This window comes from Artemia franciscana, chromosome 12 (genome assembly GCF_032884065.1).
Source record: "Artemia franciscana chromosome 12, ASM3288406v1, whole genome shotgun sequence".
Taxonomy (NCBI): domain Eukaryota; kingdom Metazoa; phylum Arthropoda; class Branchiopoda; order Anostraca; family Artemiidae; genus Artemia; species Artemia franciscana.
In genome coordinates, this window is record NC_088874.1 from 16,300,031 (window position 1) to 16,322,530 (window position 22,500).

Sequence of the window (22,500 nt, forward strand, 5' to 3'; positions counted from 1 at the left end):
AAGGCAACTAATCCCCCCCATGGGCTTTATTCTCCAAACCCATCTGATGAAAAATGTGAGATAGCCATTTTGTTAACAATATTTCAAAAATCGGATAATAAGAAATTCAGAGTCAACACAAACCCCGAGAGCCCAGGGCAAGTGTTTTAAGTTATGCCCCAAGGGCATATAAAGTTTTTATGTAGGGGCAGGTCCTATAAACTTCTGAGGTGACCCATTTGGTCAGAAATTGAAGTTCTCATTAACTGTATTATGAGTCAAGAGCCCAGGAGAAGTGTTGTAAGTTATGCCCTGGGGGCAGATAAGGTTTTTTGTAAGGGGCAGTTGTATAAACATCAGAGGTTGCTCATTTTATAGGAAATTAAAATTTCTATTTACCTTTTTGAGAGTTATCAAAAGTGATTAGCAGGCATATACCCCCTGCCCCACGCTCATTTCCCCAAATACATCTGATCAAAATTTTGCAAAAGCCATTTTATTTGAATTATTCCAATGATGAGATGACAAAATTTCAGGGTGTACATATTCCCCCCCCCCCCAAAAAAAAACAGGGGAAGGATTGTGATTTATGTCCCAGGGGCAAATAAAGTTTTTATTGAAAAGTTGGTCATATAAACTTCAGAGGGAACTCAAATGATTGGAAATTGAAATAAAATTTCCTTTTTAAGAGTCAAAAGTGATCTGATCCCTCCCCCCACCAACCGAAGGCCATAGGGCTCCAATTGTTTCCCCAAAAGCACTTCACATGCAAGGGGTGATGTTATAAACTTTGAGCGGGACTAATTCAACTGGACATAGTAATTCCTATTGCCCTTTTAAAGAGTCAGCCATGATTGGAAGGTATCAAATCCCCCCTTTCTATGCCCTCTTTTCCCAAACGTATCCAACCAAAATCTGAGATGGCCATTATGCCCAAAATAGCCAAGAGGTGAAGTTATTAAATTAATTACTCCTAAGGGATAGACAAAACTCCAAAACCAACTGAAAGACAATCAGTTCAGGAGTTTATTTTGCTGTAATTTTTATTTTATTTTTTATCATGGAAAGAACTAATAAAATTAAACTGAAGGTTTGATATATGGCATTAATTGCTGAAAGCACATTGCTTCAAAATTGAATTCTACTCGTTTTTTTAAATATTTTAATAAGTAAAAAAGAAAACATTTGTAATAAAAATTTTTTCGGTAAAGCATGAATGATGCAGTAGGTTTTAGACTTTTATAGTGAGAGAATGAGGAAAAACCCAAATTCTTGTCTGTAGTGATTTTTGTTTGTTTCAAGCTTGATTCACACATTCAATTTTAGTTTAGCTTGTTTTAACTTAGTATTCGTTTTAATAGTTATTTCTTGTAATTTATTCATTTATATTACTGTAGTACTTGTTTTATGTTTTTTGCTATGATTATTTATTTAATTTCCGTTCATTTTGGGTTTCATTTATTTTTTAATAGTAATTTCTTGTTGTTTCCAGTTTGAATTTTAACAGGTATTTGTATCTGCTGACCCTAAGTTTAATATGACCTTTACTTTTCTCTGAAAAATTGTTTTCTTGGAAAGTTTTTTTCCATAGTAATCCATCCCACTGGTGGTTATGTGCTAATGAATTTGCTTTTTAACTAATATATATAGTTATGTGATATCAAGATAGATATTCCATTTTGATAACCTGGCAACACATAGTATCTAGTGATTTATCTTGCACCTTACCTGCCCTTAGATAATAAAACCCATAAAAGCTTACAGTGCTCAAATTTTTTGGATCAATAATGAAAATTATTTACCCTCTTCACCCTTCCTCAAAGACAAAATCTGGAGTGTCCTTATCCCAATAATATTTGACAGATTCAATTTCATCCTCCATGCCATTCCTAAGATATGACTTATAAATCACTTTGATTACCTGGATGCATACATCATCTTTTGAGGTAACTCTGGCGAAGTTCCTAATTTGTAATTTAAAGTATACTTCCAAAGATATTGCATTATAGAATTTGGTAACCTGATAATTGATAGTGTCTTTTGATTTACATTGCTACTAAATTGTATTTAGGTATTTAGACACAGGGTTTGGGTTCTTTGGTTGATGATTTGAAACAAATAAAGCAGATAGAGTTATAACATCTGATCCTCTAGATGTTACTGCTCTTTGTGAGACTCCTCTCAATTCAAAAACAGAATCGTCCTGATACTCCATCATTGCAGTCAGACTTCAATTGAGTGGAACTCACTCCCAGAGTGTGTACAAATCTGCCACTAATTTAACATTAAAAATGGTAGAGATTTCATTGCTAATAATGAGTTTCTTTTCTTTTGTTGCTTTTTCCAGTTTCCCCTAGAATTGACATCTCTAGATTGTGTTTTGATGCTTAATTGAGTTAGTGAGACAATATGCTATTCCCCTGCTTAGCTTGATACTCTGGGGTTCTTTGAGCTGTGTGCTAGATTTTCCTTCTTTTTTTTTGGAGGGGGGGCGTATTTTTATTTCCCTTATTCTTTAGGAAGATCATGGGGAAGATAAGATTGAAGTTACTCTTTTTTAATTCATTGTTAAATTAAAATAACCCATAATACAAGTCTTTTTGGAGCTTACAGCAGACCAAATATAGAATTATTCAACTCCTCTCCCATCCCCAAACATATTAATTGAAATCTCTCTTCACCACCCTCCCCCCAACAGTAACTGAAAGTTTCAACTTGATTTCCTACCCATTAAAAACTCTTGTTTGTACAACATCTTCAAATTTACTAAGGTAGGCCTGTTGTTTTTAGAGTAAGTGTAACATATGGACCAGCAACCCCCCTCCCCCTTACAGAACTCAGAACCAAATCCTTCTTTTGTTCAATTTAAAAAGTTTAAAAAAAAGAATCTCTTATACATCTAAAGATTTTAAAATGTAAATTCATCATCTCATAGGATTTGCGCGTTTGGCACGAGTCTTACACAAGCAAAAATGATACTTTTTAAACTATCAAAATTAGATTCAAAAATGTAACTTTTGATTAAAGCCAATTAGAAACCAGATTTCTATTACTGGTTTGGTCAACAAACTAGAGGTGAAAATCCTTGTTGTAATAAATCTTTTGCAAGGAGGTTGGGCAATATGTTGGATAATTAAAGGAACAAGTTGTATTGCAACATTTCTGAGGTCAGTCTACCCAGTGCTCAATTTAGAAATCCGGGTTGATTCTGGATATATAAGGTAGACCTGGAAATCAGGAGGGCATTCAGTATTATTCAGTACTCTGTCTTGGATGCGTATTATACTGCTAACTCACATTGAAGTCATTTTACCTGAAGTTGTATATGAAGTAAGAAAATAAAATTATTGTCAATAATTGTGTTTGTCTTTGAGTCAAGGTACCAGGTACAGTTCCTATTGTCTACTGGATCGTTCCCAAGGGAATTTGCACATCTTGGCAGACCTGAACATCATGATAATGATTTTATCTCCATGTTTATAGAGATTTGTCAATTGAACCCTTACAGTCTATGCCCCTTAACTACTAAGTTCACGTGTTCCGAGTAAAATAACTTTACCCCCCCCCCCCGTAACAGTTGGCGCGGACGTCAATAAAGACATTAAAGGAACTGTATATACCTAGCAACATGACTGCCTGCTACCCTAGACAAATATGATTATTTACAGATTATTTTTTGATTTTTAAGTGCATTTAATTTTAAGTTATTTAAGTGCAGTATTATTTTATTTCTACTTGTGTGTTTTTTGTGTGTAGCCCATCTAAAAATAATTAGAATCTTTAATAATTAAAATGAAATACCAATAAAATTTAAAAAACTAAATTTTTATATACCGCATACCTTTAATAATTCTTTAAAGAAAGACTGAAATAACAAACATGGCTCAGGAACAAGATGAATTATTAAAAGCGCAACAAATTATTGCAACTTCAGTAGAAATTGCCAAATCATTACCTGAGTATGAAGGGGATACGGATGTGGATCAATTCAACTTCCATTTAGGACAATTTGTGGAAATGACAAAAATTGACTTAAAAGTATTAAAAAACATGCTACTCTTAAGACTAAAAGGACAGGCTTTGACATTTTTAAAACAAATTGAAAATACCGTAGGAACTGAAGCCACCTCGACAATTAACACAATAGAGTTATTGCAACAGGCTTTTCAACAGAGATTCATCGATACTAGTTCATTGAACAAACTAAAACATGGATTAGTAACATTCGAACAGACCCAAAACGTCAGAGAATATTTAAATAAAATTAGAATCGCAACAGAAGCGCGATACGGTCCAGGTGAAGGGGAATTGTATGAAAAATAATACTAAACGCATTTAAACAGGGACTCAACCCAAAACTATATCGTCTCTTAATTTCCAAAAATATCGACGACTTAGAACTGGCAGTTCAGGAAATAGAGAGAGCCGTGGAAATAGATTCCAAAGTCCTGCAGCATCAAAAACTGTCAATAAATGCGGTAGAAAGTAAAACAGCTATCTCTCCGCGATTTTTCTCCAGAGAATCATCGCCAAAACCACTTCGAAATCAAATTCGAACCACCACACCTCCAAGACAAGTACGCTTTGCCCCCAATAATCAAATGAGGGCACAAACCAATAATGAACCACTAAGGTGCTACGCCTGTAACCGGCTAGGTCATATTGCAAGGAACTGTTTTACAAACAATAATTATCGCCCCATTTTAGGGGATCGAGCAACCGTTTGTCCAGGGGGACAAACTATACTGGGTACGCCCCTAGAGGCAATCGAGGGAACACCTTTTTAACAAGAGGTAATTACCCAACCCAAAATTTCCAGGCAAATTTCCAACGCAGTACGAATCAGTATCGCGGAGGGTATCGCGGAAGGACAAACCAACCTAACAATGGTTTGAATAGAAACACAAGAGGTAACTATATCAGCCGACAGAACCAATATAACAACTCAATTTCAATTAATGATCAAGAAAACCAAAGTAGAACTAATGAAAACTCTACACCCGAGATCTGGGAACCCCAGGGAGACGACTCAAGCCTCCAAAATTCATAGGACCAGAATTTGGTGGCAGAATAATTTATAGGTCCCCACCAGTGATTATACCGTTTTTAAGTGCAAATAATAATAATATGTTGCCAGTATTTGAAAATTTTAATGCAGGAAATATTTATTTCTCAGCCCTTATAGATTCAGGGGCAACAGTAAATGTGATAAATACATCCGTATTTAACAAATTACCCAATTATATTAAACGACGAATGAGCAATATCTGTCCCAATTTATCAAGCGTAACTGGACATGATCTGGATGTAAAAGGTACTGTGTACCTAACCTTGCGCAAAGATAACAAAAATTTCTATACTCGATTTATGGTTTTTAAGAATTTTCAATACGAGGCGATAATAGGCGCAAATTTTTTATAAGCCAATCAAATATTATTAGATGTAGCAAATTCAAAGTTTATCTATCCGACAAGAACCAAATCAGAAATAAATAACATACAAGCAAACAAGGTAAAGGAAAACATAGGCAACATGAAGGAGAATAGAGAGAAACAAATTCAAGAAATTTCATGTTTATGGAAAAAACTAGCAAATATAGAAACTTCCAGGAAAAAACCAGAAGATGATATCCTAAACTCAATAAAAGAAAGTCATGACGAAAAATATTATGGATTTGTATTGCGAAAAACTAAAATTCCCCCTAAATCAATGCAGGGAGTCCAAATATCACAAATGTTAGAACCAGTTAATGACAAAAATGAAATTTGGGTAGCCTCGCTGTCGGAGGATATCCCAAAATATATAACCTGTGAAGAACAGATTATAAATTACGAAAAGGGTGAAGGTTACATTTGGGTAACGAACACCCACGAAAATGACCTGATTACCCTAAGCAAAGGAACATGCTTAGTAGAAATACAAATAGTGTCGGAATCCGATATTAATAATTGGAAAAATTCGGAAAAAAACTTAGTGAATAGTATCAATGTTCACGTTGACAAGGAATACCCACTAACAAGATCTCAATTTCTTGAAAAATTTGAACTAAATCACATAACCGATGTTTCATTGAAACAAAAATTATGCGACTTATTATGGGAATATAGAGATGTCTTTTCGACATCTGAAGACGACATAGGACTTATCCCATTTTATGAACATGCAATCCAAACTACGGGGCCGCCAGTTGCAAAACAACCATACCGTATTCCTTATAAACATAAAGAATGGCTAATAAACAAAATACATGAACTCGAAAAGAATCGAATCATAAAACCGAGCATAAGCCCATACTCTGCCCCCGTTATTCTAGTCCCGAAAAAAAATAATGACCTTAGACTTGTAGTAGATTATAGAGCCCTAAATAAACAGGTAGTTAGTGACAAATTTCCCCTACCTAGAATAGACGAAATTCTAGATTCCATATCAAATAAAAATAAAATATTTACTTCCCTAGATTTGACACAAGGTTATCATCAAGTAAAAATAGCAGAGGCAGATGTTTTTAAAACAGCTTTTTCAACAACAGAATGTGGCTCTTATGAATACTTAAGAGTACCGTTTGGACTAAAAACCAGTTCAAGTGCATTATGTAGACCCCTCCTTCATTTACTAAGAGGCCTAAATAACATAATCCATTTTGTTGATGACGTCATAGCTATGGACAAAGATGCGGAAGACCATTTAGTAACCCTAGCAAAAGTATTTGAGAAATTCAGAGAAGGCAATTTAAAATGTAGACCAGAAAAAGTAAATCTTTTTCAAATCAAACTAAAATTTTTAGGAGTAGTTGTAACACAAGGACAAATTTCCCCAGACCCTGTAAAGATAAAATCTATTAAAAATATAAAACCCCCACAAACAATTAAACAATTACGAGGAATCTTAGGATTAATGAGTTATTTTCGAAAATTTATAAGAAATTACACACAAGTAGCAAAACCTCTCACGGACCCCACTAGAGGGAACCCCCCAAAAAATACCTGGTCTAATATTATTAGATCATCAAAATTCATTAGATCATTTAAAAAAAGGCTTTAACTTCAGAACCTATTTTATCGTTACCCGACTTCCAAACAGGACAATTCGTGGTTACAACGGATGCCTCAACCAAGGGGATTGGGGCGATTCTCTCCCAAATAATAAACGGGGAAGAAAAAGTTATAGCATATGCTTCCCGTACCCTTACACCCAGAGAAAGTAATTATTCTGCGACACAACTTGAATTATTATCAATTATCCACCATTTAGAAAAATTTAAACATTACTTGGTAGGAAGAAAATTTAAACTACGTTCCGATCATAAAAGTCTTCAATACCTACAGACTTTCAAAAAGCCAACGGGAATACTTGCGAGATGGATTTTGAAAATCCAGGATTTAGAGTATGAATTTGAACATCTTAAGGGAAAACAAAACGCCCCATGTGATTATCTAAGTAGATTTCCAAATAATACCCCCAAAGAAAATGAAAACGACGAAGTCAACACAATAAAAGCAAAATATGTTCCGAAAAATAAAGGTTTGATAACAAAATCGGTTAAGAATAGTTTAGTTGAGAAGGAACAAAAAAAAACAGCCCACTTTCCTTAAATTCTATAAAAATATATCAAAAGAAAGACAATACTTGTGCTGCTCTAATAGAATATTTCTTATATGATAAAGAGTTACCTGATGAAATGAAATCTTTTAGAAAAGAAATTGATAATTATTACTATGATTTAGATGAAAAAATACTATGTAGAATAATGAATGACAATGACAGAAATCAAACTTCCATTGTACCAGTTTTGCCCCAAATTTTAGAAAAACCCGCTTTTGAATTTTTTCACTCTGAAGTGGGAGGTCATCTGGGAATAGATAAGACTTTCCATAAATTAAAACAATACTTCTTTGTCACTTCAGCCTTAACAAAGTTAAAGAATTATGTTAATAATTGTGAAACCTGTAATTTAAGAAAAAATCCTCAAGTCTACCCTAATCCAACGATAGGAAGAACGCCTACGGCCCGGTTTCCATTTGATATAGTTTCTTTTGATTTATATGGTACTAGCGGAGGATTACCCACGTCTAATAAAGGACACACCTGCGTACTGTCAGTAATCGATCATTTTTCCGGTTTCACATTTGCTGAACCATTAAAAAATCAAAGCGCGTATGCGACATCAAAAGCTCTTGCTAAAATATTCCTTAATTTCGGTATTCCTAATACTGTATTATGCGATAATGGCCCTAATTTCGTATCAAAAGTAACAAGGGATTTAATGTCTTTTCTTCAAATAAGTAAGTTGGTAACGAGCCCTTATCACCCCCAGGCCAATGGGAAAATCGAGAACAGACACAAACTATTCTCTAATATCTTAAGCATTTACACGAAAGAAAATCGCAGGGATTGGCACGAAACCTTACCTTATTTAACAAATGTGATTAATACAGCTTATTCCCATGTTATACGGGATAACCCATTTTATATATTATTCGGACGAGACTTTAGAATGCCCTATAATGAAATTATAGAGTCGAGACAATACTCTAATGATTCTGGAGATTATAAACAGGAATTTATCAATAGAATGAGGAAAACTTATAAACTTGTAAAACAAGAAATAGAAAAATCAAAAAGGAAGCAAGAGGCAAAAAGTATTCATAACGTTAAAGGTAAACTCGATTTTCAAGTAGGAGATTGCGTTTACTTAAAAAATGAAACCAAATCGGACGGCAAAAAGCTCTCTAATAGATACACTGGCCCTTACAGAATAATCAAAAGATATGATAATAATGTTACATTTAAACTATTAAAACCAAAAACGGGAAAAACCTATAAAACGCATGTTAGTCGTATAAAAAGGGCAAAATTCACAGAACATGGACCCCCCAACCTTCAACATCAAATACCTCAGAGGACGAAAATGAACCACCTCGCTCTAGACTAAGTGAGCTTAAACCTTTTAATTTTAAACAAGGATATTTTGAGAATAGTAGTGACGAAGAAAAATTTAATGAATTTCTAACAATGACCAATATGGTTACCCCCCAAAAAAGTACCCCCGTCACGCGGAGACAGAAGAAAAGCGACTCATCTTCAAGTGAAGAGTCAGAAGTATTGGACTATACGATTTCTCCAAAATAACAATTTTTTCCAGATAAAATTTCAACCCCTTATCCTCCAAAACGTTTCCCGGACAATTTGGTAAACCCTGTTTCACCGATAGACAGACCTTTATCGTTACACGATGAATTTAATAAGGCTATACAGACTCCTGGGGACATAGAGTCACAAAGGGACAAACAGCCCCAAAGACAAACGTTACGACAAGCCATGGATCTTATTAATTACCCAATTAAGACTAGACAAAGTAAATTTAATACTAATCCAGTTACTGATGAACACCAGTATCACGATATAACCGTTTCAAAGGCAAAACCAAAGGACTGGGTATCTTGGAAGGAAACCTTAATGCAATCAGTCCCCCACCCCCCTGAAGATATGGCTTTCAAGCAATGGAGGCACCCCAAGAAGACATTTGAATCCTCCCAAAGCTCCCAAGAATCCTTCAATTCTCCCGAGCCAAGAAACCAACAGGACGAATCAATTAGTAAACCCTCTACTTCGCGAGGAGAAGAAATTTACGAAGCACAGGCAGGGTCGACACCTAAATCTCAAGCTTCTACTTCAAGAGAACCAGGCAATAAATCCACAAGTACTAGTTCCTCAGATACGGACAGTGAATCGGACGCAGATAAGTTCAAGGACTCGGAAGAAATAAGACCACCCAGTGCAGCAACCCATGCAAAAAAAGCACAACTGAAGGGTCAGAAATTTCTTAAGAAACAGTATAAAAAATTTGACTTAATATCACTAGCAAAACCAAAGAAGAAAACTGAGCCCAAAGAAAAACAGATAACAACAAGATCCGACCGGGTTGTCAAAAAACCAGATAAATAAGATTTTTAATAAGCAATCTATCAGCCTGGGGTAAAATAAATAAATAAAAAAAATAGTCATTTTTTTCTCGCTAATTGTTAATTGGTTTCGCTAAGAAACCACCCCGTAATAAGATATTCCTAAAGAAAATACTTTTCAGGAAGTCTACCTAATTGAAAACTGAAAAATTGGCCTGCTTATTCAAAAAAAAAGCGCTCAATATTGTGAGTAGGTCCCGAATTATTTTTTTTAGAATAATCAAAAAAAATACTAGTCTACCGCAAAATAATTTCTAAACGCAAAAGCTTATTAATACCACTATAACTAACACTTGCCCTACAGGAATCGCTGTCTTCTTATCTAACGTCAAAATTAAAATATTACAAACCGTAAAGGCTTATAGAGATAACCATCAAACAATAAGTCAATTAAAACTCATTAATAACCTTAAACAAAAAATTGTTATTAATAAATTACAAATATTCAAGTAACAACAAGTGTCCTCGTGAATAGTAGTCAAATCCAAATTTGTACCAATTTACTTTGCAATACTTTTTAATTATCATTCCCACACTCTTTTTTGTTACATTCTTGATTTGCTTCTTACTCTTGAATAAATTTAGTGGCACCAGACAAATTAACTTTTAACAAAAAACGTCTTTAATGCAGCTATAACTTGCGTACCTAACAGACATTTACATTTGGCATCGAATCCAATTTGTTCAAGTAAAATTAGGACTCGTAATTCTACTCGAATAATAAACCTTTTGAAATTATTGTCGGATAATTTACGCGACAGAGTAAAAGCAACTTATTATTCACACTAAAAAATTCCCTAAAAACCCCATCCAATCCTCCCCGCGGTATTAAAATCGCGCTTAAATATTTTTTTAAATATCATTTTCCTACCTAATTTTCTCCGTAACTATGGCCAAGGGAATTATAGACACAGAATTTATTTCAATTATTCACGCAAAGGAAAATATAATTTATTCAGCTGCAATGTTAGTTCAAGACAAAAATGGTAAGGAAATATTCGCAGAAAGCTGGTACCTAAATTATAATTTAACGAAATTTAAACCTCACACGTATAAATTTGGGCTAAAATTAGCAAACAGCCCAAAATATCGACCCGCAAAAGAGGAGAAGTAAAAAACAAATACTCGAACAAAAGCAAAAAAGGGAAGAACTTAACAAGTTTACAATTAACAATAAGAAAATTACAGAAACAATTTAATATCTGCTACTGGTTTTGTAAGGGCCCGACCCAAACAGATCTTCTTCTAATTGATAAATGCAAAAACCCAAAAATATGCTATAAAATCGAAGCAAATGAAAATTGTACTAAATACGAAATGGTACATCATCCATTAGAGGAAATTCGGCATTACGCTAAGTTTTTATACGACCCGAGTACACAAGAATATGCCGTTAAGGGGAATAAAATCTTCTTAAGACGAAAAAAATCTAAACAATCTAAAAAAGACGCATACAAAAACAACTTGCCTTCCAAAATTTCAAATTCTAAAGTACAAATAATATTTTTTAGATCCGTAACCAGAGGGAAACCAAATCAGGTAAAAATCCACTCAACTAACAGCTTATACTAACCGGGGGAAATGCCGTATAAAAGAACCTTATACAATACAGGTCCTAATGTTCTAAGACACCTAGAATTCGTCCAAAACCACATACCCTCAAGACGAGACTTTTGGCTTCCAAATAAAACCCAGAGCTTACCAGATCTTTCAAAAATAAGTCATGAAACAAACGAAAAAATCTTAGAATCAGCTGTAAAAAATGCAGTAAAAAATTTACGTTACGATTTACTTCGTTCCTTGCTGCGCGTTCTGATTATCCCAAGTGATAATTTGATAATTGAAATAATGGTCATATTGCTAATAGGTACTTTTTCGCCAGAGGTAATGAGAAAAGACTACGGATACAGGCATAGATTCGCCCTATACAATTTTACAGTACTTCTTTGCTCAATCCCAAAAAGGAAATATCCGTTAGTTGTGTCCCTAATATGTGAAAATTTTTGGTTAACACCACTTACAGAGGAAAATTTCGAATTGCCTTGGCCTTTAAAGTTCTTAGAAATGCTAATGGAGGTAGATTATAGGCTATTTAACAAAGATCTACTCCTTAAAATCTACAAAAATAACAATATAAATTATTACTGGATTAATAACTCGATTCATTACTTATATCTAGGACAGTACGAACTATTAAAACGTTTAATTAGTAAGTTTTATACAATAGATGAAAACATTGGGTCAAAACTAGTAAAAGGGAAAGATATTTTAATATATGAAAAAATAATAAATTGCATAAGTCCACTATGTTTTCATAAACAACTGATTTTCAAAAGAGTTTGTATTACTCCAAATAACCCCAGTTTAAAGGAGTTGTGCAGAAAAAACATACGCTTAATGATGAAAAAAACAGACATTCACTACACTTTGGCTAATCTAAAAACGGTATTTACTACACATTGAAGATATTCATGGAAATAGCAGCCAAGAATATCGATTGACATTTATGACTCCACACCTATTAAAATCTGAAATAAACCAGACTTCAAGCCAAGGGCCAATATTAAGTATTCCAAATGACCATGAATTAATCTGTTCAAATTTAATCTAACTACTATTACTTTTAACTACTATTACTTATTACTTTTAAACAGTAGGTTAATGATAAATTAATTTCTTTTACGGCAAATGTAGATCTCTCTTAACAAAAAATATACCATGACAAGCAAGAAAAAATTCGTTCCTTCCCTTTCCTATGTGCAAGAGACCTAAGAGGTCATCTCTTGTAATTTTACAACTTTATTTCTGGGTTGAAAATATTCCAAGGCATAATGATTGAAAGGCTAAGATACAAAATGTATTACTTTTTGACAAATTATGCATTGGAAGTTCAAAAAATTGAATTAAAGCATAAACCTAAAAACCATTAAGTTAATGTAAATTAATTTTTTTTTGAAATTGGGTCATATCTGTCAAGGAAAGTCAAGGAAAATGAGTAACCATCCACCAAATTATTTTTTCGCAATTCAAGTAAAAAGCGCGCAAATAAAAAGAAAGGCCTCAGAGATACAAAACTACTTGATTGAACTCGATCCCAGCCTATCGCAGGCTCTAATTCAACACAGCACTTTCCACGTTGCACTAATGGTTATCCACCTAAAAAATAATAGTGAAGTCGAATTAATGAAAAATGCTTTTGCAAGGGCAATATCTGCTTTTCAACAAGAACTCAGCAAGAATCAAATAATACTCGACTTTCAAGGCGTTGGAGAATTTTCTGAACAAATTTTATATGCCCAATTAAATAATGAGACAGAATTTAAAACTCGCTTAAGTCCTCTTTTAAAGAAAATTACTGAAGAAGTCAGTAAAACCGGAATACAACTCACAAACCAGGAATGTTAGAAGCCTCACTCAACTTTAGTAATATATATATATATATATATATATATATATATATATATATATATATATATATATATATATATATATATATATATATATATATATATATATACATATATATATATATATATATTATAAGCCTTGGAAAATTCTGGGAATCTGGGCTTAGTGAACAATAAACAAGAGCTTTCCTACTAAAATCAATCTGTAAATGATGGCTAATTTACATATATAGCTGGCTTCTTCCCTGTTTTCAAAATGAATGGTACTGAAACAGGCTTGAATCAACAATATGTATTGCTATTAGATTATATCAAGTCTTGATTTAAGCTTATGATAAGGCAAAACTTGGGCAACTAGAAGGCTTGAAATAAGTTTCTTTGAAACTCTTCACTTAATTTTGGCCTTTTTTTGTAATCTCTTAGCCTTTCACAGTGATTTTGATGTAAGAAAAATTTGCTTGTTGGAATATTAGTCAAATTTTGCATGTAGCCCAGGGCTATGTATAACCTCATTAGGGTTGGGGGGCTGAGATACAATGACCCTATTAGCAGCCCTTACATTTAAAAACAGTCCTGACAAGGGAATCAAATGCTACTACTTGCAAGTTAATTGTTTGTATTTAGTACAGAAAGTGCCATGCAACAGAACATTATTGTTCATTGATTTTGCTAGTTGGAATCCTGTAGTTAGACTGGACACAACAAAAATCCAATAAATTGCTACTGATTATTGAAAAGAGGGTAAAACTGGTGCGAACAGTATTACTGGCTTAAATATAAAGTGAATATACCACTTGATGCCTTTTTTAATGCTGTTTACAAATATAATAATTGCTTCTACCACAAATTCAGATTTAAGCAATTTTTGACCTCTTGACCTCTTAAAAATGACCTATATATGGGGTCATTACAAATCTGTAATAGTTTAGAAACAAGTTTGAGCTATATATTTGCACGTCAGGGTGGAGGTAATGCATAGCATATATTAAATATGTAAACTAACCATTGCTGTTTTTTTGTGCTGTTGCACTGGTGATCTCTCTTCTCATCAAATATGATGTGCACAAACACAAAAAAAAACAAAGAACAGCAATGGTTAGTTTACATATTTAATATATGCTATGCTTTTTATCCCCACCCCCATGATGTGCAAATATATAGCCCAAATTTGTTTCTAAACTATTACAGATTTGTAATGATCCCATGTATAGGTAATTTTTAGGAGGTCATAAAGTTCTTTAAGAAGTCAAAAAGTATATAAATCTGAATTTGCGGTAGAAGCGATTATTATATTTGTAAAGAGCATAAAAAAAGGCATTGAGTGGTATATTTACTTTATATGAAAGCCAGTAATACTGTTTGCACCAGTTTTGCCAAAAAGAGTACAAATTTTGGTCCAATAGAGTCCAAGAAGAAAGCTGGCCTGGTGTTGAAAAAAACAATTATTTACTCAAACCTAGAATACCCAACTGAGAATAAAAGCAAAAAACTAACCAATATACTTATTCATATTATTTAGCCTATTTCAGAATTTGTTTCAAATCCAAGACTTTTCAGAACTTGTCCTATTTAAAATATAGTGGCTATATTGGAAAGTGGCTGAGTTGGAAGAATGAAACTTTCAGGAATCCTTAGATCTTCAGTGGTGCCTTAGCACATTTATTGAATTTAAATGCATCGTTTGCTGCTCAATAAGTTTAACTGCTACCTATTTTCTGCAACATTTGTGATTTATTAGATGTCGTGTAATATTTCAATTTGGCATTTTTTTAAAATCAGTATTAGGAAACCAAAACTAAATGTCAGCAGTTTACCGAAGATTTGTAACCGTTATTGGAAAATGGCCAATTGACCCAACAAAAGCTGGCACCAATAGGTATTCGAAAAATTATTTCTAAACTAAGATGTTTTCTGCCAACCGGGTGAAGCTAGTGTAGCATACATAGCCTGTAGTACGCCTTTACAAGGTTTAGCAAAATAAAAAACAAAAAAAGGTAATCCCTCTAAGAACACCTTAACTGTATAGACCTTCTGAACCTTATCTTGCTCTGGATTGTGACTAAGTTCACCAGTAATATAGACCAGAATGAAGGAGGCTGGGGCCTAACTAGTTTAGCAACATTTGACTATTAGTCATTGGTCCTTTATAGGCTATACTAAGCAACAAATATTGTCATTATGCAGGAAGCACTATAAAGTCAAATAAGAGACAATATTGTATTTCATTTAAATATGGAGAATGATATAACGTCTCCTATGACTCTTTAAACATCAAATCATTAAAGAGAAATATGAATTAAGTTATACAGAAGACTTTGTTTTCTCCTTTAATTTATACAATCATAATTATATGATCTAACATTTCATAAGGAAGAAATTATATCAGGTAAATTTGTGAGTTCATATAACTGACTTACTGGTAAAATTCTATTTTGGTGACTATTGGCTATCTTGGAAAGGGGTTAGGCTAGGAAAATGAAACTTTCAGGGATGGCTCTAAAGGCTAAAGTATGTCACTGGAAGGTATTTTGAATTACCTACCCCCATTCCTTCTCCCTCTAGAGGGTCCTGACCTTTGTTTACCTTTGAAAATATGTGTGTTATAAAAGTGAATTGCAAAATAGATCTTCTTCTTGAATAAAGTAGAAAAAAATTGTTTTCAGCCTCACAACTTTGCTCAATCTCCATTTATAAGGTTTTAAAGGTATACAAATACATTTCAAAAATTGAAGAAGAAAAAATATTGATATGGCTCAGAATCCTACTCAAATAACAGAAAAGAAAAAGCAACTGGTAACTGAAAATTAAGATAAAATGCTGTTTTGTCAAAATTTCAATTTGCCTACCTGTCATGTAGGCAAATTTCCCAACTTGACTGGTCATACACCTATTGGAAATTGGACAAAACAATATTATACATCATTTTTCAGTTTCTTTTTCCCTGGTTTTAGTTTTGAAAATGCAATTCTTGTTATTATGAGTAGAATTTTAAGGCACTTGATTTTTTATGGCACTTGGTGCCCCCAAATTTGGCAGGTATATCAGGGACCAGATCAGATTAAATTAGAAATAGTTGTTTTCCCCATTTGACCATCTGGGGGGAGTGGCGGCCAGTTAATTTGGAAAAAATGAAGTATTTTTAACTTACAAACAGTTGATCAGATCTTAATGAAATTTGATGTTTGGAAGGATATCATGTCTCAGAGCTATTATCTTAAATCCCGACCATATCTGGTGACATTGGGCAGGGAGTTGAGAGGGGGAACCCTAAAATCTTGGAAAACACAGAGTGGAGGGATTGGGATGAAACTTGGTAGGAAAAATAAGTCCTAGATACATGAAACTGGATGGGAAGAATAAGCACAGGTTCTAGATACATGATTGGCATAATTGGAATGAATTCGTTCTCTTTGGAGGTGCTGGGGGGTGTTAATTTGGAAAAATTAGAAAAATTGAGGGATTTTCAACTTAAGAATGGGTGACCAGATCTTAATGAAATTTGATATTTAGAAGGAATTCATGTCTCAGAGCTCTTATTTCAAATCCTGACCAGATCTGTTGACATTGGGGGGAGTTGGAGGGAGAAATTGTGGAAAACGCTTGGAGTAGAGGAATTGGGATGAAGCTTGGTGGATAGAATAAGCAAATGTCCTTGATACATGATTGACGTAACCATACTGGATTTGCTCTCTTTGGGGGTGTTGGGGGGAGGGGTTCAGTGATTTGGCAAGTTTGGTGCTTCTGGACGTGTTAGGGCAATGAAAACTGGTAGGCGTATCAGGGAGCTACACAAATTGACTTGATAAAGTCATTTTCTCAGATTTGACCATCTGGGGGGCTAAAAGGAGAGGAAAAATTAGAAAAAATGAGGTATTTATAACTTACAAATGGGTGATTGGATCTTAATGAATTTTTATATTTAGATGGACATCATGACCCAGAGCTCTTATTTTAAATCCTGACTGGCATTAAGCCTCTGATTTTCCTTTTAAATCTATCTATTGGTTCTTACAATTTTGTTAGAGCTCATACCATATGAGCTCTTGGCTCTTAGCTCTTCTTGCCTTGTCACAAGTGCCATGAGCTCTTAGCTCTTGTTCTAAATTTAGGAAACATATTTGCAGATCTTTGCAACCTCATAAATTGAAACTGAGCAAAGTTATGAAGCTGAAAATACTTTTCTTGCACTTCATTTAAGCAGAAGGTCTATTTGCAAGGCTTTACTTTTATTAACTAAAAGATTTTTAAACATCATCAATGGTCAATGCCCTTCAGAGGGAGAAGGAGTAGAGGTAGGTACATCTAAATAACTTCCCAGGACTTACTTTAGTCCGTAGGTCCATACCTGAAAGTTTTGTATTGTCTAAAATTTTACCCCTTCCATTGTTATCACATATACATCTGTGTACAACCACATATGTACTTTCTCTAAGAATTCTAAATACTGATAACACAGAAATTGCCTGATAATGTGCTTTTTTTCTGGTCTGCCTTTAAATTAAATAATACCCACAGCACATTTGAGAGCATTTCAGAAAAATACCATGTTCAAGCTATAGATTAGCAGGTTTTGTTTGGGGCGAAATTAGATATGTAAGAATAGCTTTAACTACCTTGGTGAGAATAGAATCAGGGCGAGCTGATGACAAGCTTTTCAAACCATCAACAATCTTTGTAAATCTCCTGTCTGGTATTGGCTCTATAATTTAGACTTTCAGCAAGGGATTCAAATTCGGATATGAATCATGTTTAAATGGGATAACAGTAGAGGCAATATCCTTATGAATATTTTGTGAAAAAGGAAGTGAATGACTATCAGACATAAAGCTCACCCACCACAGCTTTGTCATTGATGACTAGACTTGTAACTAGATAATCCTGCTGAGAAACAGGCTTAAGAACAGAATTTATTACCTTATAGGTTTTGTGAATATCATTGCCACTTGCAGAAAGTTTATTTAAATAATAGAGAAATCTATCCTTCATGTACAATGAGTTTTATATAATCCTGTAAATTTTTAATCATGATAGACAAATAAAACTTACTAAAAATATAGTGCAGTTATAAGGCATGTAGACATTATTTTCCCTTTTCCAATTTTTGAGAACCCCATATGTCATCCATTGGCCAAAAGGAACAGTCCTTTAAGACCCTTGATTATAATTCAAATCACTTTCATCATCGAAAACGTCCTATGAACTTTGTCATGTCAAATCTGAAAAGTAAAGATTGTTGGGCTCCTTAATCTTGTTATGCTTAAAACTTAAACCAAAATAAACCAGAAAATGATAAGAGATGACAGTACTTAAAATTTGGCTCTGAAAATAAGCATAGAGAATATGATGTCAATTAAAGGTGCTTTAATACTGGTTAAAAAGGTAGGGATAAATGCAGATGACAGAGTTCATGTAGTGGGCATGGTTGAAGGAAAATTTACAGAAGCTGAAAATTTAGAGTGCATCAGATTTATGAACAAGAGCTGCTTTTCAACCACTAAATACCCCCCATGAAATGAAAAATGCCCCCCATCAGAAAATTCCTCTCCTTCATATTCCCATGGATATTTCTAGATGATCATAAGAAGGGAGTTTGAGACTTCTAGTCACCTGTTTAAGTTAGAGGCAATCCTATAGCATTACCTATAGTAAAGAGCTATAAGGGTTCAATGTGTTGATATTTGTTTATTTACTTTTTTCACAGAGACATTTCATATGGAATGGGGGATCATATAAACTTTGAAGGGGGCTCACTCGATTGCAAATTAAAAGTTTTAGTGCCCTAATAAGAGTCAAAAGTGATTTAAGTGCTAAAGGGCACCCATCACACTTTTCCCTCAAACACATCTGATCAAAATTTTGCAATAGCCATTTTGTTCAAATTAGTCCAAAGATCAAATAAACATTCCTCTAGCCTTGCCACCCCCCTTCTAGTCTCCGGGGTAAGGGCTGTAAGCTATGCATGTTGCCCATTGTTGATATATAATATTTCTGTTAGAAAGGTGGTCAAATAAACTTCAGAGGGGCTCATTCAGTTTGAAGTTTCAGTGCTCTTTTTTAAGATTTAGCCTGTTTTTCAACCATTTGCTATTGAATGGGTTGTTACCAACTACTGCATCATAAAAAATTGGTATTCCAGTTCAACGGCCCTTGTGTTTCAGTGGTAGTTTTTAAAGGATTTTGACAAAAGCTTAACTTTAGCATAAAAAGTAAAGCTTGACGAGGGGGTAGCCTTCCTCATACACAGAGTAATTTCGGTTTATTTTTAGTTTTAATGTTACTCCTTACTTTCACTTGACTGTATAGAAAGGAGACTGTCCATTTCTCATCCCAGCCTCTGCTTCATGTTCATAGAAACTTTGGAGAATGCTCATTTGGTCCGAAATTGAAAGTTCTAGTCTTTTTTTTAAGTAAAAAGTAATTGGAGACCAACCAAATCCTGTCCTAAAACTGTTTTTGAAATCTGGTTCTTTTGTTACCTCTTATGACATCTGTTTGATATTTTGAGGTACCTATTTTGTACTTTATCTTTGGCTGCTCAATTTTGAGCATGGGGGAATTTTCTATGGGGGAATTTTCTATGGGGGGTAAATGCCTAGACATGATATACACGTTCTCAGTGCTATATAATTGTTTTCATCAGTATTTTGAAAACAAATGGACAGAACCATAGGAGAAATATAACCTATAATCAAATCAATACTATAATATATAATTTCAGATAAAAAATCATCCTGTTCTCAATATGGTAAATTACAAGATATATACATAGAAAGACTACCTTTAACCTTCCTGCATTAGTTTGTTCGTTCTGTCTCAGAACCATTGATATTCAATAGCAATCATTACCAGGATCCAAAAACATCCTACATAAGCCAACAGCATCAGGTTGATCATTAAAGAAAGTCTGTTTTAAATTATCTTCTGACAAGAGACAGACCCCGAATATTATGTTGAAGTTTCGTAGCATAATCATCTCTTTTGGTGACCTCATCAAGCCCCAAATTTGGAGTGTACTTAGCATTACTAAGAGTAATTACATAAAGTGGATTTTGATTAGTTTGACGCACAGGATTTAGTTAATTTACTTTGAGCATCTAAAAGATTATTATCAAATTCAAAAAATTGTCTCCAATGTGATAATACACCCCAACTGTAAAATTTAATTGGAGCATGACTAGGTCACTGGATAAACATGAAGATTCTTTTTTGAAACCATGTTCAACCATGTAAAGATTTCTCGGTTATCTGCAGAATAACTAAATATCCTGTAGTTCGATTACAATTCCACAAGTAAAAGACGCAGCAACTTGTCTGAACTAACTTGTGGTGGCAATAGCTTACTTAAGAACTCTTACAAAGAAGGTTTGAATTAATAATAAATAAATCATCACCTACTTAAGAACTCTTACAAAGAAGGTTTGAATCAATGATAAGTAAATCATCCCTTCCAATACTATCCTCCGAATTTTCACCAATACAGAGCAAATGCAACATAAATCTCGTCGACAACAAAAAAATATTCAAGGTAAGTATAGAAAATGATCTGACTTCTAAACGTTTATACCCATCATCTTTGCAACATCCAATGTAGCAGAGCTCTCGTTAGTGTTGGGGCATGTCTATCTCGAAAACAAAAGAACAAAGAGTTCAGTAAATGTTCTTGTTGAAAGTCATCCAATTTTTCCTCAACAGTAGTAGCTGAACCTTGAATGTCTGATTCTGGATTCTAACAGAGAAAAATAGTTTTTTGACTTTTTGAAATTTTCTGTTGCATTTTAGCTTAATTGAATTGTAAATATCTGAAACAATTGGCTTATAATTCGAAGCAGTAGGTTTCATTGCGTCTCCTGTACTTGTAGCTGAATCAGTATATTCTTTTTTTTCTGTGTTTCTTTGACTAGCTCATGTTTAAGCTGTGCTACTTCAGCTGTTGCTAAAATAAGTTGATTTTGAATTGAAGATGTTTCACTCAAACCTATAACCATTGAATCAGCTCCCAGGCCTCTTGTGTCTATCTTTTTTTCAAAAAATTGGCTTTAAATATTAGGAGAAGATTTGCACTCACGGAAATTGTGTTTCATACCTTTAGTTCTCCTTTTTGAAGCTTGCAAAGAATTACCTACATGTGAAAGAACCACATTCTGAAAGTCATGAGATCCATAGCAAAATTAGAATAAGTGTCTTTTGATTTGCTTCTCTACTTGGACATGAACGTGTTCTAATTCTTAAAGGGCCATATAATGCAAAAACGCTTGTGTGGGCTTTAGCCACTTCCTTGTCTTCTCACCTCTCCCACTATTACCTGAAAGTTTCAACTGCAGTCGTCAAGCAAAAGGCAAGATATTTCCCATATGCTATTTTGATAAAGTGAATACACATATTCTCTAGACATTGAGATTATTGTTTAGCTTATAGTCCCTTACCTTTAAGCTGCAAATTGTCCTTAACTAATTTATCTGACAAAAACTCTCAAAACTCCAAAAAAAGACGAGTTTTATGACCATTATTGAAATTAAGACAAGTATGTTTAAAATATCTCTCCTATTATCACTCACTTACTTTTTTTGCAGGGATTTTGGTGAAGTTCTCAGAAAGAAATTTTCAGAAACGTTTAATCAAGGCGAGAGCAGTAAAGTTAATGAAGTATTTTGGAATAAGGAGCTGGAAAGCCTAGAAAAAATTGCTGAAAGTCATTACAAGAGCAAATATCCGAGACGCTCCCAATCATCCTCATCAGGTCTAGACTACCAGACTCTTAAATCAATACTTTCCAATGATTCCATTGCTGAACTTTCTGAGACCGAGTAGGAGTATGAGAATGATTAACCTTTTATTACCTTTAGTAAAATCTAGCCAACAAACTCTTTATGCAAAACTTTCTCATGTTCCAGTGTTAGCTGAAGAAACTATAGAAATAATGAATGTTAGATCAGCCAGTATTGTCATGGATATGACCTTTGGTGGTGGAGGCCATTCTAGAAAGATTTTAGAAACAAGCAATTCTGTTAAAGTGATTGCTGTTGATAGAGACCCAGTGGCCTACTTAAAAGCAAAAGAATTAGCAAAAGAATTTCCAGGTAGAGTTCAACCCATCTTAGGAAAATACAGTGAGTTGAGAGATCTTCTTCATAAGGAGGTTCAACCTGGTAATG

The 22,500-nt window shown here is 33.9% G+C and overlaps 3 protein-coding genes across 3 annotated transcripts in view; 2 read left to right on the forward strand and 1 right to left on the reverse strand.

Annotated features, from left to right (window-relative positions):
* The window catches only part of LOC136033756 (deoxyribonuclease TATDN1-like), a 57,583-nt gene extending 42,541 nt beyond the window's left edge, over window positions 1-15,042 (reverse strand). Inside the window, exon 1 of the mRNA XM_065714651.1 lies at window positions 14,843-15,042. Coding sequence (XP_065570723.1) covers window positions 14,843-14,858 — 16 coding nt within the window. The 5' untranslated portion in view covers window positions 14,859-15,042. The remainder of the gene's footprint in view (window positions 1-14,842) is intronic.
* Window positions 15,043-15,075: 33 nt separating this feature from the next.
* LOC136033757 (ubiquinol-cytochrome c reductase complex assembly factor 2-like) lies at window positions 15,076-22,156 on the forward strand. Its single transcript, XM_065714653.1, has 2 exons — window positions 15,076-15,224; window positions 21,919-22,156. Exons 1-2 carry the CDS (start codon window positions 15,148-15,150, stop codon window positions 22,154-22,156), a joined length of 315 nt encoding a protein of 104 aa, XP_065570725.1. The 5' UTR covers window positions 15,076-15,147.
* A 4-nt stretch (window positions 22,157-22,160) lies between these two features.
* LOC136033754 (12S rRNA N4-methylcytidine methyltransferase-like) overlaps window positions 22,161-22,500 on the forward strand; it is a 1,080-nt gene continuing 740 nt past the window's right edge. Inside the window, exon 1 of the mRNA XM_065714650.1 lies at window positions 22,161-22,500. This exon is cut by the window's right edge and continues 740 nt beyond it. Within this exon, the coding sequence (XP_065570722.1) occupies window positions 22,161-22,500 (340 nt within the window).